Genomic DNA, 26,997 nt, shown 5'->3' on the forward strand with positions numbered 1-26,997 from the left:
TGGAGGGTCAGAGCTGGGCTGCAGGTGGGGCGTGGGCGTAGGCTATTTCTGGAAATAACCACAGAGGCTTAGACATGTTTTTCAGTGTGGAACAAACAGCCATTTGCATGCCCTGCAAGGCTGAGTGTGCCCCAAATGAGTAACCTGGGGGAAACTGAGAGGGCCTCGCACCTGCCTAGGGGTGGGGGGATGGGGGGGTGGGGGATGGGGGGGCGGGGGCTGCAAGGGAGCAGGCCCAGGCCCCGGCCTGGCCTCGTGGCCCAGAGACCCTGGCACGGCAGCCCCCAGCCAGCCATCTCTGCCAGCTCAGCACTGAGCCCCCAGGGAAGCCCCCAGCAGCCCCCGGGTGGGGCCCCCAGAGGAGAATGTGTGGCTCAGAGGCCTGCTCAGCCGCCCGTGCCCTAGGTCAGCCAGGACACAGCACCCAGGGGCCCTGGGCAGTGGGAGGGCCCACAGGGTCTGGGCACCGATTCCGCCACTGGTGTTAGAGGCCACAGCCAGGCCCAGTTCCTGGTGGCCACGGAGCGTCACTGGCTCTGGAGGGAGGTGCCTCTGAGGGACTGGTGCTGGCGGAGGCCTGGGTGTCCCCTGGCCTCGGTGACGGTGATGGGCAGACAGGAGGGCCTTTTGGCCCTGGCCGCCTGGCCAGCAACTTGGGCCGTGGCCGCAGAGGCTGTGTAGCCGAGGGGGAGGGTGATGTGGAGGCTGCGGCCGCCTGGTGGAAGGGCTGTGGTGCAGCTCCACACGGGCCCTCTGGCCCCGGGGACTGAGCAGCTGCTCTGAAAACGTGAAGAATGGGAGGGCACACAGTAGCTGAGGGTGCCTCTCCTTCCAGAAGGTTCCCAGTGACACGTGAGGGGTTGGAGGAGTGGGAGCCCTCTGTGAACCCTGATGGGATGGGGCCCCCACCCCACATCCCTGTCTCTGCCTGGACCCGGGTCCCTTCCCCACCCGGCTGCCCCGGGGACAGGGGTCCAGCTGCTCACGCCTGCATCTGGGGGCCGTCAGAGCAAACCAGCCCCCCAGCCCTGCCACCCTTCCTCACTGCTCCCCAACCCCGTTCATTGTTTCCCCGGCTGCTCACATGTCAGACCCTCTCTCAGACATCAGCTCCCGCACGGCCCCTCCTGGGCCCCCACCTGGAAATGGCCTCCAGAGCCCCATCTGTTGGCCTCGCAGCATCCATCACCACCTTCAGGCTAGGCTGGCTGACGGCCCAGCTCTGAGGACCTGTGAGAGCCTGCTCAGGGGGCAGCAGCCCCCAGCCCCGACTGTAAGCCCCTTGAGGGGGCCCTACACCAGCCTGGGTCTTAGCCCAGGGGCTCAGGTCCCAGTGCCCCAGGGTCCCCAGCACCTCCCACCCCCTTAGATGGTGTCAGCCCCTCAAGGGGGCCCTGCACCAGCCTGGGTCTCAGCCCAGGGGCTCAGGCCCCAGTGCCCCAGGGTCGCCGGGCCTCCCCCCAGATGGTGTCCCCCCTACCTGCCCTATGCTCGGGGCCCATACAGGCCCAGACAGGCCTGTGGGCTTGTCCCCGAGGCCTGGAGGTCAGCACCCAGGGCAGAGGGCCAAGGGTCCCAGAGACCTCGGGGGTTTGACCTCAGAGGTGCGGGAGGGTCCCTGAGCCGCCCTGCCCACGTGCACTCAGGCCCTGCTCTGACCCAGGTCTCGGCCGCTCCCAGGCGCTGGCTGACCTCTGCACCCACCCAACCCCGGGCTCCCGCACTGGCTGACACAGGCTCACCCTGGCAGACCCAGGTTGACCTTTGCCGAATCCTGGCTGACCCTGGGGTCTCTAAGGCAGGACCCTGGCTGATCCTGGCTGACCCTGCACCGTGTGTGTGTGTGGGGCCTTCCCTGGGCAGAGGGCACGTGCCCACCTCCCAGAAGAGACCCCTGAGGCAGGACAGCACACGGCTAGTGAGCGGTGGGGCCAGTGGACGCAGACACCTGGCAGGCCCTCAGCCCCAAAGGACATGACTGGGCCTGAGTGAGCCTGAGTGGGGCTCCAGGCGCCCCAAGGGCCTGGGGTGAGGAGCATGTGGGTGCGTGTGAGTGTGTGAGGGGCTTGCACGGAGGTCTGTGCCCACCTCAAGGCCCTTTCTGTCTCTTCCTCTCTTGGCGTCTCTGTGTTTCTCTTTGGTTGGTCTATGCACCTCTCTGCCTCTCTGCCCCCGTCTCTCATGCCTCTCCCCGTCTCTGTCTCTTATGCACCTCTCTGCCTCTCTGCCCCTGTCTCTCATGCCTCTCCCCGTCTCTGTCTCTTACAGCCCTGTCCTTCTCGCTGACCCTGTGCCCTCTCCCTGATCCTTCTGAGCCCCTGTGTGAGAGAGGGGCCTTGCGGTGCGCCCTGTGGGCTGCTTCTGTCTTGGTCTGCGGTCTGTGGGAAGCTGCTGGGGTCCCAGGGCTGAGCCCACCATCCACCCCTGGCTGTAGGGCCCACACAGGGAAGAGGAGGGATGGGGTGCATGTGATTTGGGACAGGCAGAGTCGCTGCTGGGCCCCATGGCTGGGCCCCATACCTGGGCCTGGCTCTGCCATGGGCTCAGCCAGCATGGGACCCACACCCTGAAGGGTCCTGTGGCTGGCAAGAGCACTCTGACCTGGCCCAGCCTGGGTGGATGCCAGAATAACCTGCAAATCCTGGTGGAACCCTGACTGACCCTGGCCTGGCACTGTCCGACTGAGGGCTGACCCTGACTGACCTTGAGTTGACCCTAGCTGACTCTGACTGACCTAGAGCTAACTGACCTGACCCTGGTTGACCCTGGCTGATCCTGACTGACCCTAGACGGACCTTAGTTATCCTGTCTGATCCTAGGCTGATGTTGGCTATTAGCCAGTGATGGCTGATAGCCAGGATATCCCCTGTTAACAGATAACAGGCTATCCCCCAGCTGACCTTGGGAAGATCCTGGCTGATCCTAGGCCCATGGGGGCTGGTGGGGGAGGGGACAGGGCCCTGTCCAGGCCTTGGGGAACTCACTGCCCCCGTAGGACTCCCCTGGGCTTTGGCCCCGGGCCCAGGCCCCAGGCCCACCTGGCCAGGTCTCGGTTTTGGGGCCCGATTCTCAGAAGAGCAGCCTGGCTGGGACACCTGGGTTGGGCTGTGCTCACAATGACTCAGTAGCCACCTAGAGCTATTTTGGATGTTTCAGCAGGTGATGAGGTGCAGGGGGCTTGAGAAGAAAGAGAAAAACAAGAGGACACAAACACCGCTGCCTCCCCCACCCTCCCGCACCCCTGCACCCGAGCCCTCCCCCTCTGGTGACTGTGCCTGGCCACCCTAGTGGACGGGGTTCCGGTTCCTGGAGCCTGGGCCCTGGGCCAATTTTCTTTCCATCAGGGTGGCCTAGCATCTACAAACACCTCTGGACCCTGGAAGGGGTGAAGTCAGTGATGGGGCATCACCTCATTTCCATTCTGTGTTCAGACAAGAGGATCTCCAGGAGCCTCAGGGTCCCTGGGAGGTTCTTTTCCTCCATGTGAGTCACTTTTTATAAAGTACAAGATCCAGGACCCACCCGGTGAGACCACAGCTCAGGATCTAAGATCAAGTGATGAAGCCAAAGAACAGGGGCTTCCTGATGAATGGACAGCATATGAGGCTAGAACCCAGGGATGAGGACCAGGGCCCAGCAATGAGGACCAGGGCCCAGCGATGAGGACCAGGGTTTAGTGATCAGGGCCAGGGCTCATGATCAGGGCCAGGACTCAGTGATCAGGACCAGGACTCAGTGATCAGGCCCAGGACCCAGTGATCAGGCCCAGGACTCAGTGATCAGGCCCAGGACCCAGTGATCAGGCCCAGGACTCGGTGATCAGGACCAGGACCCGGTGATCAGGGTCAGGGCCCAGTGATCAGGACCAGGACCCAGTGATCAGGACCAGGGCCCAGTGATCAGGACCAGGGCTCAGTGATCAGGACCAGGGCCCAGTGATCAGGACCAGGGCTCAGTGATCAGGACCAGGACCCAGTGATCAGGACCAGGGCTCAGTGATCCGGACCAGGGCCCAGTGATCAGGACCAGGACCCAGTGATCCGGACCAGGGCTCAGTGATCAGGACCAGGGCCCAGTGATCAGGACCAGGACCCAGTGATCAGGACCAGGGCCCAGTGATCAGGACTAGGACCCAGTGATCCGGACCAGGGCTCAGTGATCAGGACCAGGACCCAGTGATCAGGACCAGGGCTCAGTGATCAGGACCAGGGCCCAGTGATCAGGACCAGGACCCAGTGATCCGGACCAGGGCTCAGTGATCAGGACCAGGACTCAGTGATCAGGACCAGGGCCCAGTGATCAGGACCAGGGCCCAGTGATCAGGACCAGGACCCAGTGATCAGGACCAGGGCTCAGTGATCAGGACCAGGACTCAGTGATCAGGACCAGGGCCCAGTGATCAGGACCAGGGCTCAGTGATCAGGACCAGGAGTCAGTGATCAGGACCAGGACCCAGTGATTAGGACCAGGACTCAGTGATCAGGACCAGGACTCAGTGTTCAGGACCAGGGCCCAGTGATCAGGACCAGGGCTCAGTGATCAGGACCAGGACCCAATGATCAGGACCAGGGCTCAGTGATCAGGACCAGGGCTCAGTGATCAGGACCAGGACCCAGTGATCAGGACCAGGGCTCAGTGATCAGGACCAGGGCCCAGTGATCAGGACCAGGACCCAGTGATCCGGACCAGGGCTCAGTGATCCGGACCAGGGCTCAGTGATCAGGACCAGGACCCAATGATCAGGACCAGGGCTCAGTGATCAGGACCAGGGCTCAGTGATCAGGACCAGGACCCAGTGATCAGGACCAGGGCTCAGTGATCAGGACCAGGACCCAATGATCAGGACCAGGGCTCAGTGATCAGGACCAGGATTCAGTGATTTGAACCAGGACTCAGAATCAGAACCAAGACTCAGTGATCAGGACCAGGGCTCAGTGATCAGGACCAGGGCTCAGTGATCAGGACCAGGACCCAATGATCAGGACCAGGGCTCAGTGATCAGGACCAGGGCTCAGTGATCAGGACCAGGACCCAGTGATCAGGACCAGGGCTCAGTGATCAGGACCAGGACCCAATGATCAGGACCAGGGCTCAGTGATCAGGACCAGGATTCAGTGATTTGAACCAGGACTCAGAATCAGAACCAAGACTCAGTGATCAGGACCAGGGCTCAGTGATCAGGACCAGGGCCCAGTGATCAGGACCAGGGCTCAGTGATCAGGACCAGGGCTCAGTGATCAGGACCAGGGCCCAGTGATCAGGACCAGGGCCCAGTGATCAGGACCAGGACTCAGTGATCAGGACCAGGGCCCAGTGATCAGGACCAGGGCCCAGTGATCAGGACCAGGGCTCAGTGATCAGGACCACGACTCAGTGTTCAGGACCAGGGCCCAGTGATCAGGACCAGGGCTCAGTGATCAGGACCAGGGCCCAGTGATCAGGACCAGGACTCAGTGATCAGGACCAGGGCTCAGTGATCAGGACCACGACTCAGTGTTCAGGACCAGGGCCCAGTGATCAGGACCAGGGCCCAGTGATCAGGACCAGGGCCCAGTGATCAGGACCAGGAACTTGAATTCAGTTATTGTAGAGCTTTTACTTTATACTCTGTTTGATGAAGCATAGCTCTAGTCTTTGCCTAATATTTGGAGGGCAGAATCAGCTCATGATCCATCCATGCATCTGAGACCCTCCTTCATCCATGAGGCAGGCATTTGTGTCTCCAGAGCCTCTGCCCCTCTTCTTCCCTTCCCCTCATTCAGAGTCTGAAAACTTCTGCCTTTGGGATAATTTATTGCACCAGAAAGGAGGGCCTTTGTGGGTGGGCCTGTGACTTCTGACCGGAACTGATGTCTGTTATCCAGCTGGGCTCTCTGGAGGCTCCTCAAGTTTCTTCCTGCCAACACAAGAGGGATCAGGGCCTGGTGAGCTCCCAAGGTGGGCAGGGTCCTTGCCAATGCCCTGTGGCCGAGTCCAGGGATGGCCTGCCCTGGAGGGGCACACAGGGCCTGCCCCCGGCCTGCACAAGCCCCTAGTGTCCGTGCAGGCACCATCCCCCTCTGAGGCCAGTCCCCCACGGGGGAGGGACAGTCAAGCTCTGGTGAGGCTGGGCACTCCCACCCCTCAGCCCACGGCTCTGCCTCCTTGCCCACCTGCCCGGCTGGCTCCTGCTCAGTACTGGGGGACCTCCCGGCTGTCCGGCGTGGTCCGGATGCTCGTCACGGTCAGTGCTGTGCTGTAGAAGAGGCTCAGCAGGAAGAGGGTGAGCAGGGTGACGGTCGTGGGCCACAGGCTGGCCTCTGGGCTGTCTTCCTCGGGGCTGCTCTGCATCAGGTCCAGCACCAGCCAGGGCTGAGGTTCTGTAAGACACAGAGGCTTTGCCAGGCCAGCGCCCTCCCTGCCCTGAGTCTCAGGAGGGTGCACTAGCAGCCAGTGCCCGGTCTCAGGACTGAGGCTGCAGATGCCCAGGGGAGGGGCCAGGACCCTGCAGCCCTGAAGACACCCGCAGAACTCCTGCCTCTGGGGTCTCAGGACACCTTAGGAAGAGACGTGGTAGGGCAGGAGGGTGGGCACAGCTCTGCTGCCCCAAGGAAAGTTAAAGACCACGGTCTCCCGACTCCCAGCCCTGCCTGCTTCCTCAGCAAGCCCTTGTTCTTGGCCTTCTTGGCCTGGGCCCTGGGGGGCCAGAGAAGACCAGCCACGCCCGCCCGCAGGTGCTCCAGCTGGGGACATGGGTCTCGGTCTGTTGCTCAGTGTGCCGAGGGCTGGGTGAACAAGACCAAGGGGCTCTGTTGCTCTCCCGGGACACAAGGAAGGCCCAGGTGAAGCCCCAGCTCAGGTCCCAGGCCCAGGCCTTGCCTGTCAGGTGGGATCTGGACCTGCGTGTCATAGCTGACCATCCAGTCATCCATCCATTCATCCATCCACCTCTGCATCCGTCCACTATGCCCACCCATTCACCCGTCGACTCACTCACCCTCCCACCTGTCCATCCATCCATCTACCCATCCAGCCTCCACACACCCAGCTGTCTGTCTGTCCATTTGTCCATCTGCTTGCCCATCTGTCTGTCTGACCATTCACTCACCCTCCCACCTGTCCATCCATCCATCTACCCATCCAGCCTCCACACACCCAGCTGTCTGTCTGTCCGTTTGTCCATCTGCTCGCCCATCTGTCTGTCTGACCATCACTCACCCTCCCACCCGTTGGTCCGTTTGTCCCTCCATCCGTCCTCCTGTCCACCTGTATGTCCACCCTTCCATCCGTTACATGTTCTCTCTGTGCTGTCTGCTGGCTCTACCCTCATCTGCTGACCCTTCCTCCTCCCCGTCTCTCTAGAAAGCTCCTCCTGTGGTCAGGTCCTGGCTCTAGGCAGCTGGTCCACCTTCTCTGTGGCAGCACTTCCCCATTGCTTCATCCATTACCCTTGGGGACTGACTCTTGAGAGGGGGGCAATGGCCAGCATTGGCAGGGGTCTCCAGCCCACCTTGGCCCTGGGAGAAGAGAGAGGCAGCCAGAAGGCCATGTCCCCTGGGGGGGCCCAGAAGGTGTCTAGACAAGAGCAGGGGCCCAGCTGCCCCCTTGTGGGGCCCTGGAGCAGGTGCCCCACAGCAGTCATGGCCTGTCCTCCTGGGCTTCATCTCCCCAGGCTTCCCTCCTGCCCAGAGCTCTGAGCAGAAGCTATTGAGGGTCCCTGGGTGGAGGTGCTGTCTTCTGACCCCTCCCTCTGCCCACCATACTGTCCATGGTGTGGGCCACACTTGGGCTCAGGAAGGGATGGGAGACTTGAATCTGGGGGCCAAGCAGGGAGCAGGTGCTGGGCTTCCGCAGTGGGTCCCTGAGCTGTGCCCAGCTGGACACACAGAGGGGCCTGAGGCCAGGAGGGGCCTGGGGCAGTGGAGCTGGGCCTGGGGAACTTCTGGGCGCTTGGGCGGGGACTCCCCTAGCCTTCCTGGAGCTGGGTCTGGGCTGCCAGCTTCCTGCACCTGCAGGGCTCAGGCGTGCATGTGTGCGTGTATGTACACAGAAGTGTGAGAGAGAGAACATGTGCATACATGAGAGCCTGTGTGTGTGTGCATGCACCCCTGAGTACACATGCAGAGCAGTGGGGTGTGGGGTGGGGAGAGCTGTGCCTGGGGCTGGGGTGGCCCCTTTCTGTTCCGTCAGGAGTTCTCCTGTGCAGAGGGTGGTGCAGGGCCCCTGGTGTCCAGCCCTCTCTGAGCCTCTCCTCCTCCAGCCCCGTCCTGGGCGGGCTCTGGCTCCCCGCTCTGACTGGCTCGTGCCTGCCGGCTGCCCCTAGAGGCAGCTTCCTGAACTACAAGTGACCGAGTCACCCCTTCCCCACCTCGGGAACCCACCAGGCTGTGTCTGCTTCGCACGGTTGGCCCTAGCTCAGCCCTCACTGCTGTGCTCACACCCATGTGTGCGCGCGCACACACACACACACACATGCACAGCCATGAAGGCATGTCCAGCGCCAGGCTGAGGGGACGCTGAGGCCTGGAGAGGGTTGGCGCTGTGGCTTTCCTCGTGGGACCTGCCCCCTCCCAGTGTGCACAGACCCTGAGGAGGAGTACGGACAGACAGGCGGCCACAGGGAAGTGCGGAGCTGCTTTAGGCGAGCACGGAGTTTATTCAAGAGCTGGGGGTGGGGCACTCAGTAGCAGACACCATCCACCTCTGACATGACCACGGACACGTTCACGTGGGTGGGTTTACCCGCCAGGCGGTCGATGGTCTTCTGGGTGAAGGCCAGGGGCAGGGCCTCGTGGCCCACCATGCAGGAGAAGGTGTCCCCCTGCTTCCAGACCTCGGCGTCCACGCGTAGCACGCTGGTCACGGCGAAGGTGGCGACGCTCTGGCCAGCCTCGGGCAGGGGGCCCCAGGTCAGATACTTCTCGGGGGGCAGCTCTTGATTGCCCTGCAGCCAGCGCACCAGCACCTCCTTGGGGCTGAATCCCCGCACCAGGCACGTCAGCGTCACCAGCTCGTTGAGGGCCAGCTCCTCCGACGGCGGCGGCAGCAGGTGGACCTGAGGCCGGAACGTGTTCCCTGCAGGGCAGAGGGGGGGTCAGGGGTCAGGGGTCGCACAGGGAGGAGAGCACCCCTGTCCCCTGGGCCCCCCATGCCTCAGTCTCCCTCTGTGAGGAGTGGGCAGGGCTGGAGAGGGAGGGGCAGGCTTGGGAGGGGGCCTTGTGTGTGGAGTGCCCAGCTGCCCATGCGCAGTGGTCCAGGCCCACCTAAGTCTTTCTTGATGGTGGCGGTCAGTGAGCTCCTGGACTCGGGGTCGGTGGCAGAGCAGGAGAAAGTCTGTCCACTGTTCCAGGGATCGGCACAGCCCGGCAGGACGCTGGACACGCTGTAGCAGCCGCAGGAGTCACGCTTGGGCGACCCCTGGATGGCGGTCTTCCCACCTGTCGGGTTCCAGGTGAAGCTGGCGCCCTCGGCGCTTTTCAGGCCACTCAGTGTGCACGTGAGGCTGGCGTTGGAGCCCAGGAGCAGGTCCTCGAGGGCTGGTGGCTGCAGGGACAGGCTGGGCTTGCAGTTCAATGGGAGACACTCCTCAGGACATTCAGGCCCTGAAAGAGAAGCGGGGCAGGTCAGTGAGCCCTCTGCCCACCTCCCCTGGCCTTCAGCACCAGCCCGGGCCCCTCCTGGCACCCCCACTGGGGGCTCAACCCCCTCTTGTCTGAGTAGAGTGCCCACAGGAAAATGGTCCACGCTGGGTCGGGGTGGGAGGACGGGGCCTCACCCCGGCCTGCCCTCTGACCTTTACATTTGCAGGGCACGGCCACGGTCTCGCTGGCTTTGGAGAGGTGCTGCACTTGGCAGGTCACGGACTGGCCTTTTGGGCACAGGCTGGCCGGCAAGGTCAGCTGGCTGCTCATGGTGTACAGGTTCCCGGCCAGCACGGCAGGGAAGTTTCTGACGGTCACGCTGTCGCCATTCTGGTTCCAGGTCACGCTCAGGGGTGCCGACGGGAAGAAGCCCTGGACCAGGCAGCCGATGACCACCTGCCCGGCTGGGTCCTCGTTCCCAAGGCTCAGCGGGAAGATGCTGGGGCTGGTTTCACTCTCTGAAACACAGGGTGCGCTGTGAGACAGCAGCCCTCTGCTGACCGGACCCCTCACGGCCCCGCGAACACAGGGCGGCGCCCACCTTTCCTTCACACAGAGGGTGAGTGACTGGCCCAAGGTCGCTCAGCTTGTACGAGGTGCCCCTGGGGTCAGCAGTGCCCACTTGAGTCCAGGCGAGCCATTTCTGAGCATGCCCCTCAGGGCTCTAAGCATGGGGACCACACACGCTCTTCAGATGGGGCCTCTGGGTCAGGCCACTCCCGGGTGGGGGTCCTGGCTGACACAGGACTCTCTCACTGACCAGCTGAGGCTGTGGGCACTGTAGGAGCCTCAGCTGCCCTCTGTGTGGTGGGCCCAGCTTGCCCTCCCCCAGGCTGTGGGGGATCGTGAGAAGTAGAGAGCGGGCTAAGCAGAGACAGCAGCCTGGGCTTGAAGCTGAGTCTGTGGGGGCTTAGTTTGGCTGTCCTGGGGCTCTGGTGGGGAGAGGGAAGCCTGCCTTCTGTGTCCCCTCCCACTCCCTGGGTAATGTCTCAGTCACACTCCCCGCCCGCCCCCGCCCCCACCCCGACGAATCCCCCCACCTGTTCTCCTAAACCAGCAGTTGTCTTCCGTGGACTACGAGGGTTTTGAGGCTGGAAGCCCAGTAACAAATCAGTCCTTCAGGGCTGCCCCCTGGATGGCCCCTACAGAGGGTGCGGGCTACACCTGTGTTTTCACAGTCCCCTTCCTGTCAACAGGTGAAGGCAGAGGGCAGAGCAGAGGTGCACCTGGGGCTGCGTGGCCCTTGTGTGCCCCCAGGAAACACGGGGTGCTATCTGGCTGGACAGCATGGCTCTGGGAGCGATCCCTGCTCAACCCACGCCTCCAGGTCAACTCGGGCACTAGCCCAGTCAGCCACATTCAGCCCAGCCCAGCCCAGCCTAGATTAGTGCATTTTAACCCAGCTCAACCCAACTCGGCCCAGGTCAATGCAGTTAAAACCATTTCAACCCAGTTCAGCCCAGTTCAGTACAGCCCAGTTAATCTTAGCTCAGCCAAGAAGAGCCCAGTTTAGACCAACTGAGGGGGGAACAGGCAGGAGGGCTAGGAGTCTCCAGAGGAAATAGGCTGCAAGGGTCAGGCATTTTTTCTCTCTCTCAAGCGGCAGGAGGAAACAGACTACAAGGGTCAGATTTTTCCCTTCTCTGTACAAATTTAAAAGGAGGTTTCTTTCAAAATTCTGTGTTGCCATGACGACACCTGGTTCCACCTGAACTTAGCTTTTCTCAAACCTTGAGCTCACCAACGCATTTTCCTTATGGAAATGTTTTCCTTAAGCTGTGCTAATGAGCTATGTATTTACTCTAGACTCTGCAAGTCGGTTCCACCCAAGACTCAGAACCAACTTGACAAACCAGTATATTTTACCCATGCAAATACTGTCTTAAGCTATGTTAATGAGACCGTGTATCTGCTTGGAAACCTGCCTTTCTTTGATTCATGTCAATCGTTTTATGGCCTGGGATGACTCGCTTTGTGTCAACATCGTCTCAAAATGCATGCTGTGGGTGAGGGGCCTGGTGCCAGTCTCTGAGTTTTGAGACATTTCCTTTCTCTAATTAACAGCCTCCTGATAGGCATATAACTTATTCGTAAAGACTAGCAGGGGAGCCCTCTTTCTGCCCCCTTCTGATGTCTATGTCAGAAGCTGTCTCTGTCTCTTTCATACTTTAATAAATCTTTATCACACAAAAGCTCTGAGAGATCAAGCCTCGTCACTGGCCCTGGATTGCATTCCTCTACTCTGGAGGCCAAGAATTCCAGCATCATTCATGGCTCAGCAACAACCTTTCAAGCTCAGTCTAGTTCAGCCCAGTTCAGCCTAGTTCGGCTCAGCTTACCTACCTCAGCCCAGTTCAGCCCAGCTCAGTCCAATTCAGCCCAGTTCAGCCCAGCTCACCCAGCTCAGGCCAGCTCAACCCTGCTCAGCCCAACCTAGGCCAGTTCAACCCAGTTCAGCCCATTTCAGCTCACTTCACTCAGCTCAGCCCAGCTCAGCCCAGTTTATCCTGGCTCAGCCCAGCCTAGCCTAGCTTAGCCCAGTTCAGCCTAGTTCAGCTCAGCTCACATATCTCAGCCCAGTTCAGCCCAGCTCACGCAAATCAGGCCAGCTCAGCCCTGCTCAGCCAGCCTAGGCCAGTTCAACCCATTTCAGCCCAGTTCAGCTCAGTTCACCCAGCTCAGCCCAGCTCAGCTCATCTCAGACCAGTTCAGCTCAGCTCAGCCAAGCTCATCTCATCTCAGCCCAGTTCAGCTCAGCTCAGCCCAGTTCAGTCCAGCCTAGCCCAGTTCAGCTTAGTTCAGCTCAGCTTACCTATCTCAGTCCAGTTCAGCTCAGTTCACCCAACCTAGCCCAGCTCAGCTCCGTTCAGCCTAGCTCAGCTCAGCTCACCTAGCTCAGCCCAGTTCACCTAGCTCAGCCCAGTTCAGCCCAGCTCAGTCCATTTTAGCTTAATTGAACCCAGCTCAGCCTACTTCAGCTTAGCTCTACCCAGTTCAGCTCAGCTTGCCTAGACCAGCCCAGTTCAGCCCAGTTCAGCCCAGTTCAGCCCAGCTCACCCAGCTCAGGCCAGCTCAACCCTGCTCAGCCCAGCCTAGGCCAGTTCAACTCAGTTCAGCCCATTTCAGCCCAGTTCAGCTCAGTTCACCAAGCTCAGCCCAGCTCAGCTCATCTCAGCCCAGTTCAGCTCAGCTCATCTCAGCCTGGTTCAGCCCAGCTCAGCCCAGTTCAGCTCAGCTCAGCCCAGCTCAGTCCATTTTAGCCTAATTGAACCCAGCTCAGCCTAGTTCAGGTCAGCACTACCCAGTTCAGCTCAGCTTGCCTAGCCCAGCCCAGTTCAGTCCGGTTCAGCCCAGTCCAGCCCAGTTCACCCAGCTGACCTAGCTCAGGCCAGCTCAACCCTGCTCAGCCCAGCCTAGGTCAGTTCAGCCCATTTCAGCCCATTTCAGCTCAGTTCACCCAGCTCAGCCCAGCTCAGCTCAGCTCAGCTCATCTAAGCCTGGTTCAGCCCAGCTCAGCCTAAGCCTAGCCCAGCTCAGCCCAGTTCAGCTCAGCTCAGCCCAGCTCACCTAGCTCAGCCCAGTTCAGCCCAGCTCAGTCCATTTTAATCTAATTGAACCCAGCTCAGCCTAGTTCAGGTCAGCGCTACCCAGTACAGCTCAGCTTGCCTAGCCCAGCCCAGTTCAGTCCGGTTCAGCCCAGTCCAGCCCAGTTCACCCAGCTGACCTAGCTCAGGCCAGCTCAACCCTGCTCAGCCCAGCCTAGGTCAGTTCAGCCCATTTCAGCCCATTTCAGCTCAGTTCACGCAGCTCAGCCCAGCTCAGCTCATCTCAGCCCAGTTCAGCTCAGCTCATCTAAGCCTGGTTCAGCCCAGCTCAGCCCAGCCTAGCCCAGCTCTGCCCAGTTCAGCTCAGCTCAGCCCAGCTCACCTAGCTCAGCCCAGTTCAGCCCAGCTCAGTCCATTTTAATCTAATTGAACCCAGCTCAGCCTAGTTCAGCTCAGCTCTACCCAGTTCAGCTCAGCTTGCCTAGCCCAGCCCAGTTTAGTCCGGTTCAGCTCAGTCCAGCCCAGTTCACCCGGCTCACCTAGCTCAGGCCATCTCAACCCTGCTCAGCCCAGCCTAGGCCAGTTCAACTCAGTTCAGCCCATTTCAGCCCAGTTCAGCTCAGTTCACCAAGCTCAGCCCAGCTCAGCTCATCTCAGCCCAGTTCAGCTCAGCTCATCTCAGCCTGGTTCAGCCCAGCTCAGCCCAGTTCAGCTCAGCTCAGCCCAGCTCAGTCCATTTTAGCCTAATTGAACCCAGCTCAGCCTAGTTCAGGTCAGCACTACCCAGTTCAGCTCAGCTTGCCTAGCCCAGCCCAGTTCAGTCCGGTTCAGCCCAGTCCAGCCCAGTTCACCCAGCTGACCTAGCTCAGGCCAGCTCAACCCTGCTCAGCCCAGCCTAGGTCAGTTCAGCCCATTTCAGCCCATTTCAGCTCAGTTCACCCAGCTCAGCCCAGTTCAGCTCAACTTGTCTAGCCCAGTCCAGTTCAGTCCAGTTCCACCCAGTTCATCCCAGCTCACCCAACTCAGGCCAGCTCAACCCTGCTCAACCCAGCCTAGGCTAGTTCAGCCCAGTTCAGCCCATTTCAGCCCATTTCAGCCCAGTTCACCCATCTCAGCCCAGCTTAGCCCTGCTCAGCCCACTTCAGCCTAGTTCAGGCCAGTTCAGCCCAGCTCAGCCCAGCTCACCCAACTCAGCCCAGTTCATCCCAGGCTAGCCCAATTCAGCCCAGTTCAGCCCAATTCAGCCTAGTTCAGTTCAGCTCACCTAGCTCAGCCCAGTTCAGCCTAGTTCAGTTCAGCTCACTTAGCTCAGCCCAGTTCAGCCCAGCTCAGTCCATTTTAGCCTAATTGAGCCCAGCTCAGCCCAGTTCAGCTCAGCTCATCCAACTCAGCCCAGTTCATCTCAGGCTAGCCCAACTCAGCCCAGTTCAGCCTAGTTCAGTTCAGCTCACCTAGCTCAGCCCAGTTCAGCCCAATTCAGCCTAGTTCAGTTCAGCTCACCTAGCTCAGCCCAGTTCAGCCTAGTTCAGTTCAGCTCACCTAGCTCAGCCCAGTTCAGCCTAGTTCAGTTCAGCTCACTTAGCTCAGCCCAGTTCAGCCCAGTTCAGCCTAGTTCAGTTCAGCTCACCTAGCTCAGCCCAGTTCAGCCTAGTTCAGTTCCGCTCACCTAGCGCAGCCCAGTGCAGCCCAGCTCAGTCCATTTTAGCCTAATTGAGCTCAGCTTGCCTAGCCCAGCCCAGTTCAGCCCAGCTCGCCTAGCCAAGCCCAATTCAGGCCAGTCCAGCTCTCAGCTCCCAGCCCAGCTCAGCCTGCTGTGTATAGCATCCTGCTCTGTGTCTGGTGGGTGGCAGTCTGCCTTTCTTTTTGGAGCCTGTCCTCTGTCCTCCCACCCCAGGAGGCCATAGTATGCCCAACTACAGAGAAGACGACCCTCAACAGCTTCTGGGACCCACCTGCTCGTGGCTGCCCAAGGGTCCAGTGTGGCTGGGCGGGGCCCTTGCCTTCTGGCCATGTGGCCCCGCCCTGCAGGTCCCTCTGCTTGCCTGCCCCAGAGGCGCTGGAGTGGGTGGAGGCCTAGGCCTTGTCCAGGCCCTCCTGATGGCTGTGTAGTCTCAGCTGACCCTGCCCCGCTCTGGGCCATTTGGGCTGTTGGTGAGGCTGATGCTGTGAGGGGCAGGCTGGGATCGGCTGCGTGACCCCATAGATGGGGTCACTCACCCACTTCCTGTCCCGCCAGTTGCGGCCGCTTGCCTTCACGTCATGTCTGGTCTGTGGTCTGGCTGTGGTGGGGCCAGGTGTGTGTGGCCTGGACTGTGGGACCCCCAGGAACTTGACCCTGGACTGAGTCCTTGTGGTGCAGAGGCAGGTGCCATGGGTGGGGGGGTCATGGCCCCAGGGGCTGTCCATAGGATGTGTTGGGGGCCAAGGTGAAAAGAAGCTGAGGTCACAGTGGAAGAAGCAGAGGCCACAGTAGCCAGAGGCAGGGGCCACAGTAGACAGAGAGTCAGAGGCCTAGGATCACTGAGGGAGACATGGTCCCAGAGTGGAGAAGAAGTGAGGCTGGAGGGAGAGGAGGCTGCACGGGTCAGCAGAGGCTGGAGCCCCGAGGCACAGGCACTTCAGGGTGGCCCCAGCGAGCAGGCCTCCTAGACCGTCAGGGTGCAGGGTGGCTTGTGGGGGTGGGGCCTCTCCAGCCTGGCCACAACGCTTCCTCTTCCTCCAGGAGTGGCGGGGTCCTTGACTGGAGCTGGGGTGTGGGGGTCACCCTTGTCTGGAGTCTGGAGTCCTGTGTGGTGGGGGTGGCTGACCTCCTGCCCTTGCTGCCTCCGCCCTATTTCCTGCCCAGGATTCTCCCACCAGCTGCCCTTCCAGCTGCCCAGGTGCTTGGACTCCCTGGTGACCCTCAGGAGGTGACCCCTGCCTGGGCACACAACGGGGCTGAGGGGCTTGGTTTGCATCTGTGTTCATATAAAATTTATTTGTTTATTTTTACTTTTGGCTGTGCTGGTCTTCGGTTGTGATGCGCGGGCTTTCTCTGGTTGCAGACAGCAGGCGCTGCTCTGACTGCGGCGTGCAGGCTCTTGCTGCGGCGGCCTCTCTCACGTGGAGCGCGGGCTCTGGGTGAGCTCAGCAGGCGCAGCTTGTGGGCTCTAGAGCCCAGTAGTTGTGGCTCACGGGCTGAGTTGCTCTGCGGCAGGAGGGATCTTCCTGGACCAGGGATCAAACTGGTGTCCCCTGCATTGCAAGGTGAATTTTAACCACTGGACCACCAGGGAAGCCCTGTTCCTTCATTTCTTCACACACAGAAGGTTCTGGAGCAATACAGGGACCAACAGTCCCCTCCGGGAAAGAACACTATTGTGGGGAGAGTGGCTGGCAGGTGGAGATGTTGGGCCTCAGAGGGAGACTGGCTTTTCCCTGGGGCAGGGGTGGGGCCGGGAGGGTGGGAGGAGATGGATGGAGGAAAGGGAGCCCAGGGCAGCATGCCAGGTGGGCACATACACCCTGGCTTAGTTTAAGGACCTCTGGGGTCTGTCATGAACCCTGGGTCACCCATAGTGCCACCCACAAGGGACATTTCCTCCCAGGCTGCCGGCTGGCCTTTGGTCCACTCCATGCCCACTGTATCAGTGGTGTCTGCATCGCAGATGGCTGGCTCCAAGAATCCTTCTTCTTGCCTGTCCTCTGGTGCCCAGGGCTCTGTGCCTTGTGGGGGTCCTGTGTCCCTCATGTCCTCTGGTGCTGTCCCTGAGAGAGCTGGAGGAATGGGACTCAGGATGTGTGGTCACATGTGGCCTGGCGGGCATGCAGGAAACAGAGGAAGGTGGTGGGTGTTTTGGGGGCCACCCTCTCCAGCATCCTGTGCCCCCATACAGACAACACTACCCTACCAAGGTCACAGATGGGCATGGAGCTTTGGGCAGAAAGAAGAGCTTGGACTTGAGATGGATGGACATGGGGTCTATAGGACTGAGAGCCGCAGAGTTTGGGGGAAGGGTCTGAGCCCTACTGGGCACTGTTGGTAAGATTCACTGAGCATCTTCTGGAGTCTGGGACTTGTTCAACGTGGGTCCAGGCTGGAGAGGAAAGAGCTAGGACTGGGCGAGTCCTCCTGGGCTTCTTCAGAAGCAGGAGGGGCCTCAGCATGGCCAAGGCCTGCTGGCTGGCAGTGAGGGTCCTGGGGCCATGACAAAGACCTCACTGCAGGGCTCAAAACAACAGAAATTTAATCTCATGCTTTAGAGCCAGAGGGAGACTTGGGTTTGATCCCTGGGTTTGGAAGAGCCCCTGGAGAAGGAAAAGTTACCCACTCTAGTATTCTGGCCTGGAGAATTCCATGGACTGTATAGTCCATGGGGTCACAAAGAGTTGGACACGACTGAGTGACTTTCACTTGGAGCCAGATGCCTAAGATCAAGGTGTGGGCAGGGCCGTGCTCTCCCCTGCCTTCCTACCTCATCCAGCTTCTGACTGCCCAGGCATCCCAGGCATCGCCCCGATCTCTGCCTCTGTCCTCATATGACCTCCCACCCCGAGTCTGACCTCCCCTCCTCTGTCCCTTGTAAGGACTCTTGTCATTAGATTTAGGGCCCACCTGGACAATCTCATTCTAAAATCCTTTAATCGTATCTGCAAAGACTGAATAAGGTCACACTCATGGGTTCCAGGGCTTAGGATGTGGACATAATTTCTGGGGGGCACCATTCAATGGTGGGTTAATGGAGAAGGAAGAGGAGGAGGGACAAAGGGGACCCTGAGAAGCTGGCATCTTGCTGCTGGGAGGGCACATGCAGCAGGGTCACTCATTCAGAACCCAGCTGGCTGGCATAACCCTTCCTCTTGTCCTTCTCTGCGACCCTGCTCTTGGCCGAGCACTCACCATCCAGCCCCACTAGAGGGGTTGCCTGCCACTGTCCTCAGGGAAACAGCAGGGAGAGGTCCTGAAGCAGGAGCTTATTTCCCTGTCCTGGAATTGGACCTGTATAGCCTGGATGAAATCCCAGAGTCCTAGCTGCTAGAGCACCAGGGACTGGAGACTAGAAGGAAGGATTGCCTGGCTCTTGCCTCATTTGAAAACACGTATGTTCCAAGGAGTTTGCCTCCCAAGGAGGCAAACACTGTAAATACAGGTGTGAAGTTTATGATTAGAGACACAGCACAACATGTGGAAAGCACACAGGGAAGAGGTTTATTTATTCAAGACAGAGCAAGGCAGAGATACTGGCCTGGAAAGAAAGGGTGTGGGCATCCTCCCTAACGGGGAGGAGTGCAGTGAAGAGGTTGCTAACTCATGTGCATGTTGACCTATGTCTATGTTGACTCATGTCTGTGTTGACTCACGTGTATGTTGACTCACATGTAAGTAGACTCACATGTACGCTGACTCGTGTATGTAGACTCACACATACATAGACTCATGTGTGTGTTGACTCACGTGTACGTAGACTCACATGTGTGTTGACTCACATGTAAGTAGACTCACATGTACATAGACTCACATGTACGCTGACTCACGTGTATGTAGACTCATACGTACATAGACTCATGTGTGTGTTGACTCATGTGTGTGTTGACTCATGTGTACGAAGTCTCATGTATATGTAGACTCATGTACGTTGACTCGTGTGTGTTGAATCATGTGTGTGTTGACTCACGTGTATGTAGACTCACATGTATGTTGACTCGTGTATGTAGATTCATGTGTATGTAGACTCCTGTGTACATAGACTCGTGTACATTGACTCATATGTGTGTGTAGACTCATGTGTGTTGACTCATGTGGACATTGACTCATGTGTGTGTAGACTCATGTGTGTTGATTCATGTGTGTGTAGACTCATGTGTGTTGACTCATGTGTATGTAGACTCATCTGTACATTGGCCCATGTGTACGTAGACTCATGTGTGTGTTGACTCCTGTGTATGTTGACTCATGTGTGTGTAGACTCATGTGTATTGACTCATGTGTGTGTAGACTCATGTGTGTTGACTCATGTGTATTGACTCATGTGTGTGTTGACTCATGTGTGTTGATTCATGTGTGTGTAGACTCATGTGTGTCGACTCATGTGTGTTGATGCATGTGTGTGTTGACTCATGTGTGTCGACTCCTGTGTATGTTGACTCATCTGTACATTGGCCCATGTGTACGTAGACTCATGTGTGTGTAGACTCGTGTGTGTGTTGACTCATGTCTATGGGGCAGTTCTTCTGGGTTTTGTTCTCCTCTGGCCGATTATCTCACGTCTTTTCCCACACTTGACCTGTCCTCAGGCCCTCCCCATATGCGTTTTTCTACTGAGAAAGATTCTAGCACAGACTCACTGGAGGTTTGACCACACTTATTATGGGTTACACCCTCCCTTTGTGACCCCGGAGGAGCCTTCCTTCACAGGTGCAGCTGGGGAGGATCCCCTGACCTGAGGAGTGGTGATGGGGTCCTCTTGTCTCTACCTGAGCAGAGCTCAGCTCCTGCCACTAGTTCTGCCCTTGGAGTTTCAGGGAATCACTTACTGCACTTGGCAAACTCCACCTGCTCAGCCCAGGGCCCTCTCTCTCCTACCTCACCCCTTTCCCTCCTGACTCTGGGAAGATGTGTGTGGTCTGTGTGTGATGACGCCCAGCTCACAGGGCTGAGCCCTCGTGGCCCTCGTTCTGGGGTTCCCAGTGGATCTCATGGTCTGGGGTGCAAGTCAGAGAGAGAAGACACCCCACTGTGCCCTCAGGAGCCCCAGCTCAGGGGACAGGGAGGAGGGTGCCTGGCCCCGGCTTGAGAGCACCCTGCAGGTGGGGTCTGGTCTCAGGCCTGGTTGCCTGAGACGGTACAGGTCTGGGCAAGTGTGTCGTGTTCACCTGTGAGGGTGGAGCGTGCAGGGCCATGGCCTTGGCCTTGTATGAGGCTCTCTCCTGGTCTCATGTTCTATTTGGATCAGACTCTGGGTGTCTCTGGACAACCTCAGAGTTGCCCAACCCTGGGTGGTCCACCCTCGATCCCTGCAGGCTTCTTGGTCCATGTTGGTGTCCATGGGGTGTGGTCTCCTAGCATGGGTGGTGGCTCTCAGAAGGGTCTTCACCATGAACGGTCTCTCCTGTCAGCGCTAACCATGACTGACCCCCTAGGGTTTGCCTGCTGGGAGTGGGACTGTTGTTTGACAACAGTCAAACACACTGTTGTGTGGGGAAGGGCATACACTCCGTGTGTGAGTCTGGGCTGGAGGCCAGGGGAGCAGGTGTGGTGGAGGCTGAGGCAGGGTCTCTGTGGGCATCGAAGGATGCTTGAATCAGGCCTGGCTGGATAATTGGGTGCTCAGGACCCAGAGCTGTCTTCTGCCTGCTTCCCTCTGCTCCTTGTCCACTTCCTTGGGTGGAGGTACCTCCCACTTCCATGGGACCACAGGTACCTCCCCTAAAGTATGTTCATGGGGTTTTTTACTTTAAAGAACTTTACTTGGAAAGTTAGGAGAGAGAGGTCAGACAAGGCCACAGTGTGTGTGTGGGGGGAGCGTTTGAGGTGGGCCTGGGCTGAGTGGGGAGGGGGTTTGGGTGGGCCGCTGGGCTGAGTGGGCTGCAGTACAGGCCCTGTGGAGAGAGAGGTCAGACAAGGCCACAGTGGGGGGAGTTTGGGATGGGCTGCTAGGCTGAATGGGGTGTTTGGGGTGGGCCTGGGCTGAGCCAGCTGCGGGACAGGCCCTGTTGCAATCCCCATGTTCTGTGGGACCTGCTTCCCACTCTGGAGGCCCTGCCTGCAGCCCTGAAAACCCCCACAGCTCTCCCCAGAAGGGCTTCCCTGCCCCCTTATTCTGCAGGCCCAAGGTCTGGGGGTGGACAGCAGGGAGGGTAGACATGGGAACAGGGCAGGGGGTGGGGGGCAGGGCTCTTGGACCTGGGGCAAGGAGGCAGGACGGAGGCTGGGGAGGGAGCTCTTGGCTTGCTTGGGCTGGACTCAGACGCTGGTTGGGCTGGACTGGGGCTCTTGAGTCTTAGTTGGGCTCTGGACTCTGAGCATGGGGTGGGCTGTGAGCTCTAGGCCCTCCCTGTGTTTTGGGGGCGGTTCTGTTAGTCAGGATATGGCCCCCACCCCAGGGGCCTGGGAGGAGCCTAGGGTGGTCAGTGTCCACGCCCAGCCCAGGTCTCTGGAGGGGACAGGTGCTCTCCTGGGGCTTTTCCCTAAGTAGGGTGGGTGTGGGGCTGTGAATGGTGGGCCTCCTTGTTGTCTTTGACCTTGAGGCTGAGCTGGACTGTCTGGACACCTGCATGCTGGTTGTTGAGCCCCTCAGTGGTTGTCTGCTCCTTCCTCCTCCCAGGGCAGCTGGGCAGCCGCAGAGATGCTCAGACACCAGCAGGCAGTGGGCGCTGTGTGACGTTGGTGTAGTCTTGGGAGCCCTGGGGCTGCCCCTGGAGGATGGCGGCCAGGATCCACTTCACCTGGGGGAAGGCACGTGTGAGGCGGGTTCTGAGCCCAGCTGGGGCTCCCCTTCTCAGGGCGCCCCGCCCGGAAGTGGGGCATCCATGCCCACCTTGCAGAGGCTGACGGCGGCGCCATAGCTCATGCTGAGCAGGAAGAGCACGATGAAGACAAGGAGGCTGGTCCAGGTCTCCTCCAGCTCCTCGCTCTCAGCTTCCTCTGCACACAGGTCCTCGAGGGCCAGCTCTGTGGGCACCGGGTGGTCAGCCCCCTGGCCTGGGGTCAAGGTGGGGAGGACAGGCCTGGCCACCCTTAGGGAGTGGAGGGAGCTGGGCCTAGTGCCCTGGTCCTGGGTGGCCCCCGCTTCTGGCCCCTCCAGCCGGCCCTGGCCACGGGGACAGGAGGCCCCTGAGCTGGCAGGCAGCTGTGTGGGGGACTCGGGGCCCCTGCCCTCTGTCGTCCATCCTTCTACCCCCAGGTGGTTGGTGTTTTGTCTCCCACCATTTTGCACAGCTTTTCTGGGAACTGCTGGTCATTTGCACTCAACTCTGTGGGCTCCTCACCTCTGTCCCACCCCGACTCCCTGCTCCATGGCAGGTGGTGGTCCCCCAGCCCGGGGAGTGCCCTCTTCCATCAGCTGCAAGGCCCGTGGCCTCCTAGCCCAGGCCCCTGGGTCCCATTCCTGCTCAGCTTCACTCTCCTCAGCCTGGGGGCCCCTCGAAAAGCACGGGGCTGGGCCTCCCTGCCTGGAGCCCTCAGGAGAAGCCTGGACCCGGACGGCCCCTGGAGTCAACAGATCATCACAAGGGGCGCCTGGGGGCTGTGCCCAGACATGTGGACCTTGCCCAACCTGTGGGAATGCAGAGCTGCCCCAGCCCTCTGCCCCTCCTGTCCTGGGGCTGGGCCTCTCCTCTCCCAGCACAGCCTCCACTCTGGGCTCCTTTCAGGGTGTGGGCTGTGCATGTGGTGCTTCCTGCGTGCGTGCGGTGGGGCCTGTGTGCTGTCCACATGTGCATCCACATACATGTCTGTGTGCTTGTGTCCATGTCTGTGTGCACTCAGGTGTGTGTCCACGTGTGTCTGTCCACGTGTCTGTGTGTCCACGTGTCTGTGTGTTTCCATGTGTCTGTGCGTCCAACTGGTCATCTGTGGGGCGCAACTGACAGAGAAGGGTTGGCCTAGGGAGGCTGGGGCCACAGCAGGAAACCACATGGGGCAAGGGAGGGTCCAGGGTCCAGGGTCCAGGGTGTGACTGGGGTGATACGAGTGTGAGGGTGTGGTCCTGGTGAAGGGTGTGGCCTGGGTGAGAGGGTGTGGCCTGGGTGAGAGGGTGTGACCTGGATGAGAAGGTGTGAGGATATGGCCTGGGTGAGAGGGTGTGGCCTGGGTGAGAGGGTGTGGCCTGGATGAGAAGGTGTGAGGATATGGCCTGGTGGAGAGGGTGTGAGGCTGTGTCCTGGGTGAGAGGCGGGCCTCCTGTGAGTGTGTGGGACGCTGCTTGTGTGAGAGGGTGAGAGGGTGTGGCCTGGCTGAGAGGGTGTGAGGGTGTGGCCTGGATGAGAAGGTGTGAGGATATGGCCTGGGTGAGAGGGTGAGAGGGTGTGGCCTGGGTGAGAGGGTGTGAGGATATGGCCTGGGTGAGAGGGTGTGAGGATATGGCCTGGGTGAGAGGGTGAGAGGGTGTGGCCTGGCTGAGAGGGTGTGTCCTGGGTGAGAGGCGGGCCTCCTGTGAGTGTGTGGGATGCTGCTTGTGTGAGAGGGTGAGAGGGTGTGGCCTGGCTGAGAGGGTGTGGCCTGGCTGAGAGGGTGTGGCCTGGCTGAGAGGCGGGCCTCCTGTGAGTGTGTGGGACGCTGCCTGTGCCTGGCAGTGGATGGGTGTGGGGCCTTGGCACCAGTGCACGTGGTGGCCTGAGGGTGCTTGAGAGTGATGGGTGTGTCCCAGACCGATTCAGAGTGGAGTGAGGCTAAGCAGCAAGATGGGGCACTGGGCACTGAGCCCGGCCCAGCAGGGCCGCGTGGGTAGCGGGGAGTTCAGAGGTGGAGGCCGGAGGAGCAGACCCCACACTAGCCCATGTGTGCAGCTGGCCTGTTTGTGCCTCGGAGGTGACAGTGGAGGGACCCGCATGCTGGTGCCTGCGTGCGGGTCTAACTTGACCCGTTTCTGTCTGGAGGGCCTCTGTGTGAGCTGTTGGACTTGGGCGCTTGGGGGCTTATCTGTGTCCAGAGGGGCTGGCAGGAGCCTCTGGTGGAGGGCCCCCACCCAGGGGTCTGAGACCCCCAGAAAAGGCTGAGGTCTCTGTGGTCCCTCCCCTAGGACCACCCTCTGGCTCTTAGAACTTGTTGAGTGGGCAGAATTCATGGTCGGGTAGGGGGAGGGCCTCGACATGGAGAGTGATGCTGGACAGAGCCCTGCCTCAGCCCTGTCTGCCTGCCGAACCTTCCCTTCTTCTGTGCTGGGCCATCCCCCCCACCACCCTGACCCACAGCCCACGAGCCCCAAGAACAGGCATGCCCAGGGCTCTGAGCAGGCACCAGAGTGTTTATTGACAGTGGACAGAAGGTCCCACTGGCCCCTCCCCTGCCCCTGGAGAGGGGCAGGCGGGAGGCTGGGCGTTATTTACCGCTGTTAATGAACACCGATTTCTCCAGGGTCCTAGTCCTGGGCAGTGCCTCGTGGATCACTTGGCAGGTGAACTCATCGCCCCTCTTCCAGTTGGCCCTAGGGACCGCCAGGCGGCTGTAGGCGAAGAAGGCTGGGGTGTTGTTGTCGGCCCTGTGGGGCTGTGTGGTGGTGTGCTGGTCTGCCCGCATCAGTTCCTTGTTATGCAGCCACCGCACAAAGATGTCCCTGGGGAAGAATTTCTGGATCATGCAGGTGAGGGTGAGCTCCTCCTCGTTCTCCAGCTCCTTTCCGTCTGGCAAGAACACGTAGGCCTTGGGGGCCAGACGCTTGCCTGCAGACAGGTGTGTGGTTAGTCAGGCTTCTCTCAGGAGGCCCGCCTACCTCCCCTCAGCCTGCCGCTCACCAACATCCTTGGAGATGGATCGCTGGATGTCTGTGGGCAGGTCGCTGTGGCTCACTTTGCAGTAGTAGGTCTCGCCTTCTACCCAGTCAGTGACGTCCACCGGCAGGGTGGACGTGACGGTGACCGTCCCGTTGAACTGACGCTTGATCTCAGGGGGGCCTGCGTGCACAGGCTTCCCGTTTGCCCTCGACCAGGTCAGGCTCAAGTTCTTCTCGTTGGCCAGGTCCACAACCAGGCAGGTGATCTTGGGTGACTTGTTGACGTACAGCTCGAGGGGGGTGGGTGGGCTCAGGTAGGCGCTCACGCCGCGGGGCTCGGACTCGGCTGTGTGCGAGAGGGGCCTGTGTGAGGCTGGCCGCCCTCCTCCCTGAGCCCCTGGTGTCTGAGTGTTGGCGTAGGTGAGGGCTGTACCTGTGCACCTGTGGGCGTGGCTTTCGAAGTTGTAGCCGTAATAGTTGACCCGGCAGGTGTAGGTTTTCTCGGACACCCACTCGCCCTGTGTGATGTTGACTTCACTGTAGGTGGAGGTCAGATTGCCCTCCTGTATCTCAGGGCCGGATTGTGCATACAGCTCTTCGGACTGGAGCCCATCCACCAGCCAGGTGACCTTGATTTTGCCCGGGGTGTAGCCGGAGATCCGGCACAGGAGGTGGATGGTGGTCTGGGTGTCGCCATTGGGGTTGCATGAGGAGTAGAAGAGCTTCACTGAGGGGTCGCTGAAGTTCTTGGCGCACTCTGGGGGCAGAGGTGGCAGGCATGGGGCTGGGCTCCTGGAGACCCCAAGCCTCTCCTCCCTGTTCCTCCAGCCTGGCTGGCCCGCCCCCTACTCCCAGCTACCCCAGCCCTGGCTCACCAGTGCTGATGGTCTTATTCAAGTTGGAGTTGGTCTCAGGGTGTAAAACTCTGCAGGTGAACTCCTTGGACTGCTCGCCCGAGATGGTCAGCTGGCTGGTGGTAATGTAGAGACTGGAGCTCGCCATTTGGATGCTAGGGAAGGTCAGGGTGCTTCCATCCAGGGGCACTGTGTCCCAGGTCACAGTCACTGACCCTGGCAAGTAGTCCTTGACCAGGCAGCCCAGCCTTACACGGGCTTCTTCTGTGCAACAGAGCCTCAAGGGGTAGATGGATGGAGCCTGGATGGAGGCTGTGGGGACAGGACCAGGGTCAGCGCTGGTCTCAGGACTCTCACCCATATGTGCCAGGCTGACTGCTCACCTGGGGTGGGCTGTGGAGCTGAGGTGGGGTGGTCTGGCTCAGGGAACACTGGGGCTCTGCTCCAGCCTTGAGGGATAGATGGTTTCTTCTGGGTCCTTTTCTCACCTCCTGACCCTTCCAGGGACCCCTACAGCGAGCAGCTGTGCTCCACCTCCTGACCTCTCCAGTGAGCAGCTGTTCTCCACCTCCTGACCCCACCAGGGACCCCTCCAGCAAACAGCTGTGCTCCACCTCCTGACCTCTCCAGAGCGCAGCTCTGCTCCACCTTCTGATCCCTCAGGGACCTCTCCAGCAAGCAGCTGTGCTTCACCTCCTGATCCCTCCAGCGAGCAGCTGTGCTCTACCTCCTGACCTCTCCAGTGAGCAGCTGTGCTCCACCTCCTGACCCCTCCAGGGACCCCTCTAGCTAGCAGCTGTGCTCCACCTCCTGACCCCTCCAGCGAGCAGCTGTGCTCCACCTCCTGACCCCTCCAGGGACCCCTCTAGCTAGCAGCTGTGCTCCACCTCCTGACCCCTCCAGCGAGCAGCTGTGCTCCACCTCCTGACCCCTCCAGGGGCCCCTCCAGCGAGCAGCTGTTCTCCACCTCCTGACCCCTCCAGTGACCCCTCCAGTGGGCAGCTGTGCTCCACCTCCTGACCCCTCCAGTGACCCCTCCAGTGAGCAGCTGTGCTCCACCTCCTGACCCCTCCAGCGAGCAGCTGTGCTCCACCTCCTGACCCCTCCAGTGACCCCTCCAGTGGGCAGCTGTGCTCCACCTCCTGACCCCTCCAGTGACCCCTCCAGTGAGCAGCTGTGCTCCACCTCCTGACCCCTCCAGCGAGCAGCTGTGCTCCACCTCCTGACCCCTCCAGGGACCCCTCTAGCTAGCAGCTGTGCTCCACCTCCTGACCCCTCCAGCGAGCAGCTGTGCTCCACCTCCTGACCCCTCCAGGGGCCCCTCCAGCGAGCAGCTGTTCTCCACCTCCTGACCCCTCCAGTGACCCCTCCAGCGAGCAGCTGTGTTCCACCTCCTGACCCCTCCAGCGAGCAGCTGTGCTCCACCTCCTGACCCCTCCAGTGACCCCTCCAGTGGGCAGCTGTGCTCCACCTCCTGACCCCTCCAGTGACCCCTCCAGTGGGCAGCTGTGCTCCACCTCCTGACCCCTCCAGCGAGCAGCTGTGCTCCACCTCCTGACCCCTCCAGGGA

At 60.2% G+C, this 26,997-nt stretch overlaps 1 long non-coding RNA gene and 2 gene segments (V, D, J or C); all 3 read right to left on the minus strand.

The window, feature by feature from the left end:
• Positions 1 to 5,773: 5,773 nt before the first annotated feature.
• LOC113879845 lies at positions 5,774 to 7,627 on the minus strand. The gene is made up of 2 exons (XR_003507481.1): positions 6,153 to 7,627; positions 5,774 to 5,896 (listed from the first exon to the last, which is right to left on the minus strand). It is a non-coding gene; the product is annotated as an uncharacterized LOC113879845 (long non-coding RNA).
• Positions 7,628 to 8,604: 977 nt separating this feature from the next.
• On the minus strand, positions 8,605 to 23,694 carry LOC113879618. The segment is given in 8 exon segments: positions 8,605 to 9,054; positions 9,243 to 9,581; positions 9,773 to 10,201; positions 21,502 to 21,589; positions 21,682 to 21,840; positions 22,734 to 22,868; positions 23,068 to 23,229; positions 23,635 to 23,694. Coding segments are annotated over 8 exon segments (1,767 nt in total).
• Positions 23,695 to 24,087: 393 nt separating this feature from the next.
• On the minus strand, positions 24,088 to 25,788 carry LOC113879619. The segment is given in 4 exon segments: positions 24,088 to 24,523; positions 24,596 to 24,919; positions 25,007 to 25,330; positions 25,449 to 25,788. Coding segments are annotated over 4 exon segments (1,329 nt in total).
• Between the last annotated feature and the right edge of the window lie 1,209 nt (positions 25,789 to 26,997).

This window comes from Bos indicus x Bos taurus, chromosome 21 (assembly GCF_003369695.1).
Source record: "Bos indicus x Bos taurus breed Angus x Brahman F1 hybrid chromosome 21, Bos_hybrid_MaternalHap_v2.0, whole genome shotgun sequence".
Taxonomy (NCBI): Eukaryota; Metazoa; Chordata; class Mammalia; order Artiodactyla; family Bovidae; genus Bos; species Bos indicus x Bos taurus.